Raw genomic sequence first — 16,180 nt, 5'->3', positions numbered from 1 at the left:
ACAAAAAGTCAAAACGAAATACAAATAAAACGAATTTGAAAATGAAAACTATAATAATTCTTCACAAAGCGCTTTTAAATAACAGACAAACAGTATCTAAAAGTGACATCCTTAGTGGTGGATTTGGCCCTTGACTTCATCAATCTACTGTTCAATCTCATCAAAAATGGTCTCAGTGAAAGCCTGGCTGCCAAGAAGCCATTCATAAGGAAGGGAAACAGGGAAAAAGGGCTGAGGTATGTCAAGTTACTGGCCTGAAAATCAGTGAAGGCTTTGTCATGGTCTAGTCCAAAATTTAACTGACAGCATTGGTGATTTGAATGGCCTATATTTGTATAGCGCTTTACTTAGTCCCTATGGACCCCAAAGCGCTTTACACTACATTCAGTCATCCACCCATTCACACACTGGTGATGGCAAGCTACATTGTAGCCACAGCCACCCTGGGGCGCACTGACAGAGGCGAGGCTGCCAGACACTGGTGCCACCGGGCCCTCTGACCACCACCAGTAGGCAACAGGTGAAGTGTCTTGCCCAATGACACAACGGCCGAGACTGTCCGAGCTGGGGCTCAAACTGGTAACCTTCCGATTACAAGACAAACTGCCAACTCTTGAGCCATGATCGCCCCAATTTTATCAACATTGACTGAATTATGAATGCAGCATCAGTACCATCAGATTGTTTTTGTTCTCACCATGTAATACCACCGGAAAATATTCTGATTGGCAATTGCTTAATTGTTCAGCATGACAATGACCCAAACCCACTTCCAATGCATTAAAAGCATACCTGGATTAAAAAAAAAAAAAAAAAAAAAAAAATCAGTCATGGATTGGCCATTTTGATGTGTTTTTGTAACTTGAATTAATTTTTTCCACCAGTTTGTACAGTACTCTGTAATATACTGTATTTCAAACCTCATACAGGCATGCATCGACTGTGTGCTAGTATAGATTTTCTTTTAGTCATTTCAGTTTTCACTATTGTTACGCGGCATTAGTGGAAGATGGTCTAGTGACCGATGCTCTTTAATTTCTGTTATTGTTGCAGTACTGTGTCCTACTTGGTTATTTCAGTACAAAAGAGCTTTAATATGTTTTGGCACATTTTTCTTTTGTACTTGTAAGCAGTCCTCAAATGAATAAATGAACATTTGTCCTTTATTGTTTTCTAAAACTCAAATAAATGATACTTTAATAATAAAACTCGGAGCCAAAAAATAAGCTCACTGTAGAATGTAAACTAGATCAGGTGAAAATAAATAGTTGAGGGCAAAAGTATCATGATGGCCACAGTGAAAAAAACAAACAACTTTTTACACTTCTTTTCCAGCACAGTGTGTGGCTCTGAGTCTTTTTTTCTTTCTGAAGGCAAATTCATTTTTTACAACTCCTAAATGACATATTAAGATTTTTTTAAAATGCATCACAACAGCCCTATAAAAGCATGACAGTGAAAGGCAGTGAGTTTCCCTACACCAAAAACACAGTTACAATCAGAGATTGGTAAATTCTGTAGCAGATACTACTCTTTTCCCAAACTTCCCTGATTATGGAAATTCAAAAAGCAGTTGTGGTTACGTGAGATACAAAGAAAGACACAGCACTTGAGGCATAACACTCGTGATGTCCTCTGACAGTCCCCAAAACGGCACCTGCCCCCCTCTCCCTCTCCAAGCTGCTCCGGCCAGTGACCTGAACCGTCATATCGTGTGGCTGCGTCTGGCAGAGGACTCTCCTCCACCAGGATGGGACTGCGGGTTTCATTTGTTGTGTGAACCTCTGCTGCCGGCGGCTGGGGAGGAACTGAGTCTTGGGTATCCGAGCTACTAGAGAAGATCAAAGCCTTAGACACTTCCAATCTGAAAGCCATGAGAGTCAAAGGTGGCACGGATGCTCTGAAATCCTGTCGATACAGGAGCCAGGAGTTTACCAAAGCCAGATCCGTGAGGTACCAGAGCACTGCTTGGGGCCAGCAGCTTGGTGCAGAGGCCGTGAGGGGAATTGCATAAAGATTTTTCAGTTCTCTGTGGAGACGGGCCGACATCTGGGCTTTCTCAAAGTTTTCAATGAGAAAGGCCGCGCTCCTTTGGCCATTTCCCGCAGTAGAAAGTATGAAGCCACAATGGGATCTGCGCAGCATCAACTTCCCATCTGAGCTCACAAACTCATCACCGATCTGTCCTCGAGCCCCTCCCACCCTGCCTGCTCCATGAACCCCAGCAGCTAAAAGGCGTTCGAGCATCACAGGGGTGGACAGTTCCTGTTTGCAAAGGAACACCATACTACCTTTGGGGACCATTTTTTCTACAGCACCTTCTTTGTCTGAGAGATCCACCTTAAGATCGACATGTAAGAGTAAGCCGTCAAATCCAATTAAAGCAGTGCTGTAGAGAGACAGTTTGTTGTTGTGCACCTTCCCAGTGAGAGGAAGTGGATATTGGTCAACTGCATAATCGCCCTCTCGTCTTAATGACTGGCACCCTGCTTTGAAACGACACAATAATGGATGAACTTTCCACAGGGGATCAGCCTGTTTTGAACCATCTGAGCCATTTGCCTCATCACCACATTGATCACTATCACAAGTTCCTTTGTGGGGATTAGCGTTGGCTGGATACTTTGAAGAAGTCAGCTTCAGCGTGCGAGACAGCTCGAGGAAACGGGACAACGGGATGGCTTCAGCAATCAACGGCACCTTAGTCAAGTCTTCCCAGTAGAGCTTTGCACTGGGAAACTAAGAAAGTAACAATAGAAAAAAAAAATAAAATTAGGTTTTAGCATCTAACCAAAAATGAGGTAATAATTTCAGTAATCAGACAGGCAGAAATACAAACCTTCAAAGTTCCCATTGCGATGTGGATCCCAACAAAGCGTGCAACTTCCCTGGCCGTGACAGCGTCAGGCATGTTGGACAGTTTATTTGTACAGTTGGCAAGTTCTACCCAGGTATCCCAACCAAAGTACTTAGAGAAGTAATCAATGGGCTCTCTGGTTCTGTTGCCATCTCTTGGTGCATTAGACGGGATCACGGATGTTGGCAAACTAAGGGGGGAATAAAGTCAAAAGAACATCAAGAGCAAATCTTACATGTATGTAACAGAGGAACAACAGCAATAATAGAAAAAAAAAAAAAAAGAAAGATATTTAGAGTTATTTCTAGGGCTGGGCCATATCATACCATTCACGGTAATACCGGTATGATGTCGGGCAACGATAAGAAAATGATAAGAAGATAAGAAATTATACGTACATGGCAGAAAAAGCATGGCAGCAACGGAGAATGGGAAGGGCGAAAGCGGATCGTTGAATGAAACAGATGAACCAGACCTGGTTTGTTAAAATGCTGCAACTTCAGTGGTGTGGAACTGGTTTGGCTTTCGTCCATCAGATACACAACAAAGCACAATTTTTGGTAGAGCATGCAAGCGGGCCATTGTTATTACCGTGTTTTACGGAAAATAAGTTGCTCTTAAAATCCTTTGATTTTCTGAAGAAAAAAATAAATAAAAAATCGACAGTGCCCCTTATAATTCTTATGTATGAATTCTGGTTGTGATTACTGACCTCAAACAGATTTTATGTGGTACACGGCGCTCAAAAATCTGTAAAAAATGTTTTAGTACAACTTTGCTAAGCTATGAAGCCGCACAGCTTGATGGATTGTCAGAGCATTACGGCTACCGTAGGCAGGAACCTCGCGGAGTGATACGTACTGTGCTTCAACATAATATTACCGTATTGTGTGTGTATAACCTCTTTTTAAGTTTTGTGGATACTATGCATGGTTACGCTGAGGATATGTCGGCCAATTTCCACTGGAAATGCCTTTTGGTTAAACTGCCAGCAAAAAAAAATTGCATTTTCACTGTTAAATTTTTATGTAGCTTTAATGCACATAAAAATAAATAAATAAATAAAAATAAAAACAGCTGCCCGTTTAAGTGAAAATGCATTAATAGTGCAAAAAAACCATCAAAGTTGCGGAGTTGTAAAGTAGTTTTGTAAAAAGTTTTGTCTTGCGTAAATTATATCATCAGTTATATCATTATCGCAAATTTTCAAATATATATCGTGATGAATATTCTTGGCCATATTGCCCTGCCCTAGTTATTTCTATGGATAATAGTTTTGTAGACTCAAAGAAGGTCTTACTGTACCTTTGCGATGAGTGATCCGACTGTTGTGCACTGATGGCCGAGTTCTTGGAGAAATAGGCCATTACTTCTGCTTCTGAATCAAGCTGAGGATCTGACAATTCAAAGCCACCCATATCCTCTTCATCGGGACTTTGGAGGAGAAACTCACGAAGATCTGGTAGGTGAATGGTAAATGGCCTGCATTTGTATAGCGCTTTACTCAGTCCCTAAGGACCCCAAAGCGCTTTACACTACATTCAGTCATTCACCCATTCACACACTGGCAATGGCAAGAACAGCCACAAATGGATGTTCCAGCCATTTGTGGCTGGAACATCATTCACTATGACTCTGAGGTGCTGCCACTCAGAGTCCGACACAGCTAAAGGACAGATTTATTATGTAAGAGGATCATCTTAAGTTTTATTGACATCATCAATAAACAGCTTAAGAAAATCTCTCAAATATAAATACTAATCATTCCACAAAAGGGAACAAACCTTGTTGCTCGATGACCTCAGGATCTGAAAAAAGACCTTCGACTCTTGTTTCCTGATAGTCTGGTACAGAATGGATCGATTCACCTGTTTAAACAGACTCAAAATTAATATATAAGCCTTTAAGTAGTATTTGGAGAATACCAAATATAGAAATCGATAAAGTCAAGTCTCTACCATTTCTATAACTGAAAAATACTGGCGATCGTCAGTGCAACCCCTCAACCTGCTAGTAGACACACCTATGTCATCAATTTGAAAATCTTATGTGGTCCTTGTCATCACAATCACAAAACTTTCAGAACTTACTCTGACCTTGGTCACTGAGATTTTAACTCATCCACAATTTTTAGTAGCTGCACTGACAGTAATAATTTGAAAATCCTCATCCCTACATTCTCAAGTTACTGCATTGACCAGATTTTCAGAAAACCTGACCTCTGAACTTTAGGCCAAGGTCACCAAGATCCAAACTCATCCAAGGTTTTTAGCAAATAAACCTGTGGTATCACTTTGAAGCTACTATGCAATTATTCACAGACTTAGGGGTCAACGCTGCCCACCCGCCCATCCAGCAGGGTGATGACAATACCCCATCAGCCTTTTACGACTGAGGATTAAAAATGGTGGATTTCAAAGTAAGTGGAGGTGGAGGTCGAGTGAGTTACTCACGTATATCACAATCAGCTGTTTGACTTTCTGTCTGATTTGCATCGTGGGATCCCTCTGGGTTTCTGCTGGTCCCAGCAGATTCTACTAGGACCTCTCTCTCCTCCTCCTTTATTGGATAGAAAATACACTGGCTGGTGTTGAACTCTGGTAAGATGCAACAGTCCGTTGTCCTCTCCCCAACCTCTACTGCTAAAATACAAATCAAAGAACATGATTTAACATGGCACAGTGGTTTTCCAAGAGTTATACTCATTAGCCAGAAGGTGATTAGCCATGAGTGGAATCAGAGGTGACAACAGCTAAACTTTGGTTTATCCAATAATTAGAAATCCTGTTACTCTCAAAAAAGTAACATTTGATTTAAAAAAAAAGAAATCAAGAGATACTGTGCCAGGTGGTATGCAGACTGCAGAAATCAATAGTTTTATAATTACATATTGGTTGAGAAACCTTAATACTTACTTGGGATGACTGTATTTTCACTAAGTGCCTCTACATTCCAGCGGATGTGTCTGCTGCCATTTGTGGCTGGAACATCATTCTCTATGAGGCTGCTTTCCTCTTTCACCAGAACAGTCCTTATATCGCGATGATGCAGCGGCTGCACGCTTGCAGTCTGTCTATTTTGACTAGTGGATGCAGTCAGTGGTTGATTCGAACTGTTCTCTTCAACCTTGATCTCATCACTTCCAAGAACTTGTACCTCATTTTCAGTGATGTAGCCCAAACCCTGTAATGAAAACAAGTCCTAAGTATGCAGTGTTGAATTCTATCTAACATAGCTGGTACTGCAAGCGTCTCACCTGTGCTTGATTGTCGCTTGCCATCATCAGGCACTGCTCCTTTTCAGCAGTCGCTCTCTGTCTAGAAGTAAGGAACTTCTCCAGTATGAGGCCTGGAGACTGGTCCATCACCTTATCTTGTTCCGTTCCTCCATGGAGCCCTCTTTCCTTCATTACTTCTTCAACACTCGTGGTAATTGACTCCAGCTCAAAGACGACTTGGTCTTCGGGAGATCCCTCTAACGTAGAGGGAATGGAAGGCAACAAAGCACCAGGAACATCTGCTTTGTTGATATTTAATTTGGAACTTGTCTCCGGCTGTGCTGTCTTTGTGCCGATCTCACAGTCAATCATTTCTGAATCTGAGGTTATGGGACGTTGATTTACAAAAGAAATCAAGAGATACTGTGCCAGGTGGTATACAGACTGCAGAAATCAATAGTTTTATAATTACATATTGGTTGAGAAACCTTAATACTTACTTGGGATGACTGTATTTTCACTAAGTGCCTCTACATTCCAGCGGATGTGTCTGCTGCCATTTGTGGCTGGAACATCATTCACTATGAGGCTGCTTTCCTCTTTCACCGGAACAGTATTGCGATGATGCAGCGGCTGCACGCTTGCAGTCTGTCTATTTTGACTAGTGGATGCAGTCAGTGGTTGATTCGAACTGTTCTCTTCAACCTTGATCTCATCACTTCCAAGAACTTGTACCTCATTTTCAGTGATGTAGCCCAAACCCTGTAATGAAAACAATTTCTTAAGTATGCAGTGTTGAATTCTATCTAATTTGTCTCACTTAGTTTCTGAATCATCTTTTTCCACTTGTGTTTTCATGCTTTTCCTCTGGGTGACTTTTCTGGTGAGCTTTCAATGTGCGCTCTCGGCCAAAGCTCTCCCCGCAGGTCGGACAGGCAAATCGGCCATTGGCGTGCGCCCGGGAAATATGGGCATCCAGCTGCTCTGGACGGGCAAAGCTCTCTTCACATTCTTCGCAGGGGTGGGCTTTCCTTGGGGCATGCTTCTTCTTCTTGTAAGCGCAGAGCTGAATCGAGCGGGGGAATGTGAGGTCGCACTCGGGGCACGGGTGCTGACGGGGTGGGGTCGGCTCTGCTTTAGGTTTCTTCTCCTTTGCTGAAGCCTGACTCTCGTCCTCGGGAGTTTTATCTTCCGTTTCTGACTTTGCTGTCACCTTCGAGGGACGGCCACGCTTTGCTCCGCCTGCTTTCCCTTTTTCTTCCGCTGGGGTTGCCATCGCGTCTGATGTGCTGCCGGCCTTCACGGTCTCCTCGTTAATGTCTGCTTCCTCTTTCTTTTTCCGCTTTCCCTTTTTCTCAGCACCTGCCGGGTCTTCGGCCTTGGCAAGCCGTCCGCGTTTCTTGACAGATGAAGTGCTGCCGTTGCACTGCTGACCTTCGGGGTATTTCTCCTGGTGTGCCATCAGCTCTGATTCAGCTTCAAATCCCTGGCCGCACTTCTTACAGCGATGAGTTTTTGTAGAATCCTCTGGCTGTTCTGTAGTCTCGACATCTGGGTGTGGATGCTGGGTCAGGCGATGAGCACGCAGCAGTCCGGCACTACGGAACGTTTCATTGCAATCTTTACAAACCATCTGTTTCTCTGGACACACCTGTCTTCTATGGGATCTGAGCTAGACAGGAGAGAAGTAAATGGTTATGCAACAGGTTAAGCACAAATACATAAAGCTAGAAACTGATTCATTCGGCAGTATGTTCTAAATTATACTCACTTCAGAGAACGTTTTAAAGCTCTCTTTGCAGTGAACACATTTGAAGGGCTTGTCATCCTTGCTGTGTGTTGGCTGATGCTGCGTCAGTTCCTCAGATGACAGAAATGTGCAGTTGCACACGTAGCATGTGAACAATGTGTTTCCCTGAGAAAAGATGACCAAAAAGAACGGGGAGGAGAAACATTTAAAACCTAAAGCTGCTATCAGGGACATGGAGTTGTGAACGCTCTTTGAGAGAAAAATGGGCTTCTACTCACTCAACTGGAATCTGGCACCTTGAGTGTATAATGTAAAAGCTATATAGTGTAAGTATGTCTGTGAAGGTTCTCAGTCGTCCAGGTCATCGTCGTCTAAAGAGCTTGGAAAGAAAAACGTCTGGATTTCTTTAAGTTGCTTGAAGACGTTTCACCTCTCATCTGAGAAGCTTCTTCAGTTCTAGGGTCAAATGGTGGAGACTCACAGATTTAAGCCCTGTGGGAGTGTCACCCCCCCCCCCCCCCCCCCAAGAGGGACAATGGGCCCCCTAACCATCTGTCTTCTCTATCCAAAATGTGAACATTGGCATCCTCAAAAGACAGATGGTTTGAAAGAAGCCATCTATGCCCACTGTGAAAGACCATTTTTGAACAGAGGCGGTGGCTTACGACACTGTCTGCCATCTATAATCCAGTTTGGAGATCCCTTCCCTTAACACCGACTCACATTCTTGGCCATTTGACCTCAGTAAGTCACATGACAGGGTGAGGCTAGGTTTCACAGTGGGTTCACCCGTAACCTTGGCTGATTGTGATCCACACCCGTTTTCACACCTTGGTTCACGTGATTACGTAAATCATCAATATGGGGGTCCATAACCCTCTTGGGGGGGGGGAAGAGACACTCCCATAGGGCTTAAAATCTACTCCCCACCATCTGACCCTAGAACTGAAAAAGCTTCTCAGATGAGAGGTGAAACGTCTTCAAGCAATTTAAAGAAGTCCAGATGCTTTTCTTTCCAAGCTCCTTAGACTATATAGTGTAAGCTACACTACGGTGTTGTTACAGTGGGTTGGACACGTCCCGATTTTTTTTTGCTGCAGCCATTTTCAAAATGAATGAGGATGGACTGAGGAAGTCTGATTGTGCAGGCTTTTACATGACAAAAAAGGGTGCACAGGGATTTCCAGATGGCATGATACAGAAGATCACTAATGGACAAAAGCACCATAACAGCACGTAATGTAACGTGCGAAGCAACTAATGAGGCGAACACAAATGGGACATTACTAGCCCTCGGAATGCTAACATTTGCAACACCAGGGCAATGTGTGCAATATTCTGCTTGGTGCAAGATGCTACACACATAGGCTGAACGTAAAGGATGATCTAGTGACTTGAGAAAGTGATTACTCTTGATAAATTGTTCTCAAACACATGGGGTGTTTTTACAGATCGATGTTCTTCAACATAAACTGGAACATCCCTATTTCTTAGAGTAACTTTATCAAAGGAGGACTTTGTTTATGGGTCAATGGCAGCTAAAACCACAAAAAACCCTCAAATCTACAGTTTTAAGTTTCATTATTGCAAAATTGGAAAGAAATTAAAAAGAAAAATCCCAACTATCCATCATTGAGCAGGGTTGAACTCTGGTGAATAGATTAAGACACAAAAAGGTCATCAATTTAGTTAAAAATGACACACTCTGTTCTTCTCACCTGCTGAAGCTGCTGCTTGTATTCCTCCCGGTGGCTCTTCTTCATGTGTCTCTCCTTGGCTTTTGCACTGCAGAACGTGATGAAGCATTGGAAGCACTGCAGGTTTTCATGCTGGTCTGAATCCACAACAGAATGTCAAATTTATTATGTGTTGTTGCTTTTAGGAAGCTGATTTAAAAGGTATGATCGCTGCATCACTCACAGGAATGAACCGAGGGAGCCGGAGGTCCATTCAGAGTGATGGGTTTGTATGGTTCTGCCGGCTTTTCCGGGGGAGCCTCGGGTGGTGGATCCGGCAAGCCCCGTCCCATCACGATCTCCTCTATGTTCAAGATCTCCGAGTCCATGGTGCGATGTTCCCTGTTCTTCCTGGAGTCAATTTAAAAACAAACAAGACACGAAACAAAGTTTAATTACCACGTGGAACAAACACTAGTTTAATAGACAGCGGGAAACATAACAGCGCCAGAAACGCAGATATGTGCTCATTACGTTAAGTTCAACAGCTGACTATACAGAAAAATAATCGCCTTACTGATTAGGTTGGTTGAAATAACGCCAATGCAACAGTCTTTAGAATCATCAGCGTATAAAAGCCAAAGGCCGTGAAACCTCTATACAGCATACACTTCACTAAAAAAAGCATTGATATATCCACGCGGTAAATTGAGGCTGTTTCAATTACAGATAACCGCCTTAGCTAAACGTTTACGTTAACGTTAATAACAAAAGTACCATGCTAGCTCAATACTAGTTTACAGGTTGGCGCTGACACCGACTCCCAGAGAGGACCGCTGAGTTTCCATGTCCCCCTTTTTTACATACCAATTTATTTATTTATTTTAAACTTATCTTGTGACGTTTACATGCATCTGCCGCGAATCAATACGAAACAAGCTAAGACCTAAACGAAAGGCAAATAATTCGCTACAAGCCATTACCTCTAGATGTCGCGTCTACGGTACCGAAAAGTTTACGGTGACTGCAGACAGTTACGTCTTTTCATTGGCCCGGAGACTACGGTGACTGTAGATTCGGTAGACTCTGGCCCAATAGGAGCGCTGGCCCACTGTAGACTACCAATCGTCTTGCGTCACCAAAACAAGAACACGTGGCGGGACAGGGACTCAACCTGCAACTCAGCTATGTTTATGGAAATTCATATACTGCTGCATGGGTTGGGCTGTAGTTACATCCTAAGGTTTTAAAAACTGAGCTTAAATAAATGATTAGCGGTAATAAAAGCCGAGGGAGGTCAACAGTGATCACTGACTGTTTTAGGAGCTTTTTGAGATTAAATAGAATAAAATACAAAACATTAAACATGTTAACAACGCAAAAGCCATATTAAACGCAGACTACTTTAGGCCCGGAAGTAGGATTCGTCACATCATCACTTAACGACCGGATTGGCAATACAGGCAAGTTCCTCCTCAAACATTTCCTTCTGCACACTTTTGATCACAACAATCTCAGCTTTTGTCAGTTCCTCTACTGTGTGAGACTGTTTGCAATGATGCCATGAACTGCAAGAGAGGTCTTCATCTTTGTTTTTGAAGACCTTCACAATATGAATGAGCAAGCCAAGGGCCCTGAGGATTTTCTTCAAAGAGGAAAAACGTCTGAAACTTTGCGATCCTAGCTGAGACCCATCATTGCTCGTGTGTAGGGTTGCCAACCGTCCCTTAAAAAACGGAATCGTCCCGTATTTCGAAACAAAAGTACACGTCCCGTATTGAGCTAATAAGGGACGCACTTTGTCCCGTAATACAGTGAGAATCAAAAGTAGTCTATAAATGTTAATGGAATTAACGCTTTGTTTGAAAACATAATTCCCAGCCCCTCTCCTGATTTGTGACCAATGAGCTGACAGCACACTTATGACAATTCGAGTATGACAATTCAGATTACCGCTCATCTCATTGGTCGAGGAAAGGTCGCTTACGGAGAAAATACCGGAAGACAACAGATGACCACAACAAGAAGCATGGCCAACAGGGAAACAAACGCCGACACTGCGGTGCAAGTCTCGGACGACAGTACACCTAAAGCTGGGCAGACACTGTGCGATTTTTTCAGTCGCGTTATTCAGCTCCTGCTCAAACTGCACGATTGACTCGCAGGGGTTAGAAGTTGGTAGGTCACGATGCAGGTCTCACACTATACGGCCCGATGCTCTGATGCGACCTGAGTGCTCACACTGTGCCTCCATAAAATGAAGGTTATAACAGAAAATCTGTCGCGCTCTCCCTCTGTCTTTCACTCACACAGACACACCACCACCACCATCAACTTTGCTAAATTGCTAATGAAAAACATTGATCAGGCAGCTGTGATTGAGCAGCAGTGTAAATCCAACTGTTTTCATGGTTGTTGTGGTCGTGATAATTTTGTGAGGCCACATCGAAAAGGCTCGGATGAGCTTTCCAAAGTTCTACAAGTTGTGCCTCCATCGCTTGTGTCCAGATCACACGCTGCACTGCTGTGCTGCTCCGTCTTTTTCACTGACATTTGTGTTTGCGCGTGCGCAGTGTGACAAACTGCGGTGACACCCTCACGACCAAGCGATTGATGATCGGGAGCTGGTCGTGAGGTGTTAATCGCGTCTCGTTACCCCACGTATACTACACGACGCACGATGAAGGCCAAAATCGGGCCGATCGCCAAATCGGTCGCACGACTCAAAAATCGGTTCAAAATGGGCCAAAAATCGCACAGTGTAAGCCCAGCATTACACTCACACAGACACACACACCACCACCATCAACTTTGCTAAATTGCTAATGAAAAACATTAATCAGGCAGCTGTGATTGAGCAGCAGTGTAAATCCCACTATTTTCACGGTTGTTGTGGTCGTGATAATTTTGTGATGCCACATCGAAAAGGCTCGGATGAGCTTTGAAAAGTTCTACAAGTTGTGCCTCCATCGCTTGTGTCCAGATCACAGGCTGCACAGCCGTGCTGCTCCATCTTTTACACCAACGTTTACGTGTTTGCGCGCGAGCAGTGTGAGCGGCTGTGATGAGACCCTCACGAGCGATTGATGATCGGGAGCTGGTCGTGAGGTGTTAATCGCTTCTCGTTACCCCACGTATACTACACGATGCACGATGAAGATCACTCAAAAATCGGCTCAAAATGGGCCTAAAACCGCACAGTGTAAGCCCAGCATTAGAGCAGCAATGTTTGTTCCCCTCAGAGAAAGGGAAGAATGGGAAAAGGAAAACACCTGGCTGGAAAAAGTTAATATGGGCATGTGCAGTGAATATCAGCGCTATGTGGCCAGAAGTGTGATAATATAATTTATTTTGTGTAATAAACAACTGCAAGGATAGATGATTAAAAATAGATGACTAATACATAAAAGTAATACATAGATGAATAATGATGATGAGTTAAGATGCGTAATCATGGGAACAAGCGGGTTTACAAACAGGAGCAGCTGATTAGCATTAGAAAAGCTGAAATAATACCTCAACTGAAGCCAATTGTACTAAATGCACTAAATGTGCACTGTTACAAGAATATTTTTCTTTCTATTGTTTTCTATTATTTTAAGTTAAGCAGGACAGAGTTCTTTTAAAGAAAGATTTACTTATATTCTCAAAAGTTAAGCATGACAGGCTTCTGTTTAAGAAGGAGACCTGTTTTATTGTGTTAATGTTGTCATTTTGAGCTAAAAATAAATGGTGTTACGACCCGTCTAGGGCCAGGCCATAACATGAGCGAGGCACTCGCTTCCCCCCCAAGACCCAAGCAGTCACACGCAACCAATCCGTTAGATATGAGGTGATTTATTTACAATGTGAATAAAGAGAACCAAAACGGGAGTGTCAACACTTCAGGGTGAGCCAAGGCCAAAACAATAAACAAAACAAACCTACACAAATCCCGCACCCCTGACCTTACCAAAACAAAGTCAAAAATAAAGACAGAGTCTGACCTCCTTAACTAACTCAAAACAGGAGAAAACGGGTGATCAAAAGAAATGGCAGCTCACCCCTACCCACTCCACTTCCACAACTTTCAAGCGTATACTGCAGCCAGCGGCTACCACAGGACTACTGCTGGGTGATGAGGAGAAACGCGAGGGCCTCTCCCGCTGTAGCACTCCAGCCGCCTTTTATGGGCGGGTCCTCCAGCTGGATCCAATCACGCCGGGGCAGTATATCCACGCACCAATCGGAACAGGGCCCTGGCACAGCTAAATTAACATAGAAAAAACACAACACCTGCACAAACAAACACATTCGTAACACCCCCTTCCATAAGATTTAAACAATCCTCCTATTGTTTAATTCCTAAACTACAAAATTGCTCTTGACAGGGCGTCCGCGATGACATTTTCCGTCCCTTTCTTATGCTTGATCTGCAGGTTGAAGTCTTGCAAAAGAAGGGACCAACGCATAAGTCTCTGATTTGAGTTTTGCATCTGGGAGAGAAATACCAATGGGTTATGGTCAGTGAACACTTGAACAGGGATAGAGCTGGATCCGATATACACCTCGAAATGCTGTAGGGCTAACAACAAGGCAAGGGCTTCCTTTTCAATGGTACTGTAGTTCATCTGATGTTTGTTGAATTTTTTTGAGAAGTAACAAATTGGGCGATCCACGCCGCAATGGTCTTCCTGCATAAGGACAGCTCCTGCACCAACCGCACTAGCGTCAACCTCGAGCTTGAAAGGGGACATGAAATTCGGGGCCGTAAGAACAGGGGAACTGCACAGTAATGCTTTCGCAGACTCGAAAGCAGTCTGACAAACAGGCGTCCACACAAAAGGCTTCATCGGACTGATCAAATCGGTGAGAGGAACGACGACAGTGGCAAAGTTCTTACAAAACCCTCTATAATAACCACACATTCCCAGAAATCGGCGCAGCGCCCTTCTCGTTTGTGGGACTGGAAACTCAACGATCGCCTGTATTTTCGCGGTCACCGGCAGTATCTGCCCCTGACCCACCTGTTTTCCCAGATATGTGATGGTGGCTCTGCCAAATTCACATTTGGCTAGGTTCAACGTAAGCGAGGCCTCCTGAAAACGGCTGAAAACAAGAGAGAGTGTTTGTAAGTGGTCAGACCAGGTGGATGAGTAAATGACAACATCGTCCAGGTAGGCATCGCAGTTATTCACGCCCGCCAGTACTTTGGCCATAAGGCGCTGGAAAGTAGCGGGTGCATTACGCAACCCAAACGGCATAACCGTATACTGGAGAAAATGGTCCGGTGTAACAAAAGCAGATATTTCAGAGGCTCTGGGAGTTAAAGGTACTTGCCAGTAACCTTTTAACAAATCAAGTTTGGTTACAAACGATGCCGATCCCACTCTATCAATACAATCCTCCATTCTAGGAAGAGGAAATGAATCAGGTTTGGTAACAGCGTTAACCTTCCTGTAATCATTACAAAACCGAGGAGTGTTGTCGGATTTTGGTACTAGCACACACGGCGAACTCCATGCGCTGGCGCTCGGAAAGGCTAAACCGTGTTCTAGGAGATAGTCAACTTCCTTCTGCATTATCGCCCTTTTCACTGGGTTCACTCGGTAAGCATGTTGCTTAATCGGTTTATGTCCTTCCACATCAATATCGTGGCACAGGACCGCAGTTTGACGAGGGTGATCAGAAAAAAGTGATAAGTTGTTTTCTATCAGCTCAGTGATGTCAGCTCGAGCGGGTTCAGACAGGTGGACTAAATATGTGTCTAAATCATTTAAGATCTCCGAATTTTTCAACCGGCCGCTACCCAGCGCTTCACTTTTCTGGAGTAGCCCGTCATCAGAGGGTTCATAGGGAGAAACAGTACTAGCGGCGCACACTGGAGACGGCGCACCCGAAGGACTCCTTGAGTGAAACGATTTTAACAGATTAATATGACAAACCCTAGACTTTCTCCGGCGGTCTGGGGTCTGGATCACATAGTTGTTGTCACTGAGTTTTTGTTCCACCACATATGGGCCAGCGAACTGAGCTGATAAGCTGGACCCTACCACAGGCAACAACACCAACACTTTCTCTCCCGGCTGAAAACTTCTGCAAACAGCTTTTTTATCATAGCGAGTTTTCATTTTAGCTTGCGTATGTGACAGATTCTCTCGAGCTAACTGACATGCAAGGTGAAGCTTTTCCCGAAGTCCGCTAACATAATCCAGAACATTATGCTGAGTTTCAGAAGTTTCTGACAACCACCTCTCCTTCAGAAGGCGGAGGGGACCGTGGACCACGTGTCCAAACACCAGATCCATCGGACTGAATCCCAAGGATTCCTGAGTGACTTCTCTGACTGCAAACAACAATAACGGCAGACCCTCATCCCATTCTCTATCCGACCCCGCGCAGAACTTGCGCAGCATAGCTTTGAGGGTTTGATGGAATCTTTCCAGAGCACCTTGACTTTCCGGGTGGTATGGACTGGATTTTACATGTTTTATGTGCAACTCCTCCACAACCTGTGCAAATATTTTTGAGGTGAAATTCGTTCCTTGGTCTGTTTGAACAACCTTTGGAAGTCCGAAAGTAGAGAAAAATTTAAGTAGTGCTTTTAGCACCGGTTTTGCTTTCAGCGTGCGTAGTGGAATTGCCTCTGGGTACCTTGTTGCTGAACACATTATTGTAAGTATGTATTGGTGTCCGGATTT

The 16,180-nt window shown here is 43.9% G+C and overlaps 2 protein-coding genes and 1 long non-coding RNA gene across 3 annotated transcripts; all 3 read right to left on the bottom strand.

The window, feature by feature from the left end:
- Positions 1-1,145: 1,145 nt before the first annotated feature.
- LOC146563553 (uncharacterized) lies at positions 1,146-4,275 on the bottom strand. The gene is made up of 3 exons (XM_085291003.1): positions 4,163-4,275; positions 2,840-3,047; positions 1,146-2,739 (listed from the first exon to the last, which is right to left on the bottom strand). Exons 1-3 carry the CDS (start codon positions 4,273-4,275, stop codon positions 1,528-1,530), a joined length of 1,533 nt encoding a protein of 510 aa, XP_085147129.1. The 3' UTR covers positions 1,146-1,527.
- A 397-nt stretch (positions 4,276-4,672) lies between these two features.
- On the bottom strand, positions 4,673-5,871 carry LOC146563552 (uncharacterized). Its single transcript, XR_014894256.1, has 3 exons — positions 5,773-5,871; positions 5,311-5,499; positions 4,673-4,725 (listed from the first exon to the last, which is right to left on the bottom strand). It is a non-coding gene; the product is annotated as an uncharacterized LOC146563552 (long non-coding RNA).
- A 1,035-nt stretch (positions 5,872-6,906) lies between these two features.
- On the bottom strand, positions 6,907-9,910 carry znf576.2 (zinc finger protein 576, tandem duplicate 2). Its single transcript, XM_085290251.1, has 4 exons — positions 9,745-9,910; positions 9,543-9,658; positions 7,846-7,989; positions 6,907-7,746 (listed from the first exon to the last, which is right to left on the bottom strand). The coding sequence occupies exons 1-4, from the start codon at positions 9,887-9,889 to the stop codon at positions 6,907-6,909; spliced, it is 1,245 nt and encodes a 414-aa protein (XP_085146377.1). The 5' UTR covers positions 9,890-9,910.
- Positions 9,911-16,180: the final 6,270 nt, after the last annotated feature.

The sequence above is a fragment of the Mchenga conophoros genome, linkage group LG11, assembly GCF_057382185.1.
Source record: "Mchenga conophoros isolate Kocher_MC1m ecotype Shallow Benthic linkage group LG11, M_conophoros_male_GT1.1, whole genome shotgun sequence".
Classification (NCBI taxonomy): Eukaryota; Metazoa; Chordata; class Actinopteri; order Cichliformes; family Cichlidae; genus Mchenga; species Mchenga conophoros.
This window is presented reverse-complemented; position numbering and strand designations above follow the sequence as displayed.

Coding starts and splice junctions, on each gene's coding strand:
- znf576.2 (XM_085290251.1), bottom strand. CDS start 9,889: ATGGACTCGGAGATCTTGAACATAGAGGAGATCGTGATGGGACGGGGC. Junction 9,659..9,744: donor GGCTCCCTCGGTTCATTCCT/GTGAGTGATGCA, acceptor TTGTGGATTCAG/ACCAGCATGAAAACCTGCAG. Junction 7,747..7,845: donor GCTTTAAAACGTTCTCTGAA/GTGAGTATAATT, acceptor TCTCCTGTCTAG/CTCAGATCCCATAGAAGACA.
- LOC146563553 (XM_085291003.1), bottom strand. CDS start 4,275: ATGGGTGGCTTTGAATTGTCAGATCCTCAGCTTGATTCAGAAGCAGAA. Junction 3,048..4,162: donor TCGGATCACTCATCGCAAAG/GTACAGTAAGAC, acceptor TTCCCCCCTTAG/TTTGCCAACATCCGTGATCC. Junction 2,740..2,839: donor TCGCAATGGGAACTTTGAAG/GTTTGTATTTCT, acceptor TTACTTTCTTAG/TTTCCCAGTGCAAAGCTCTA.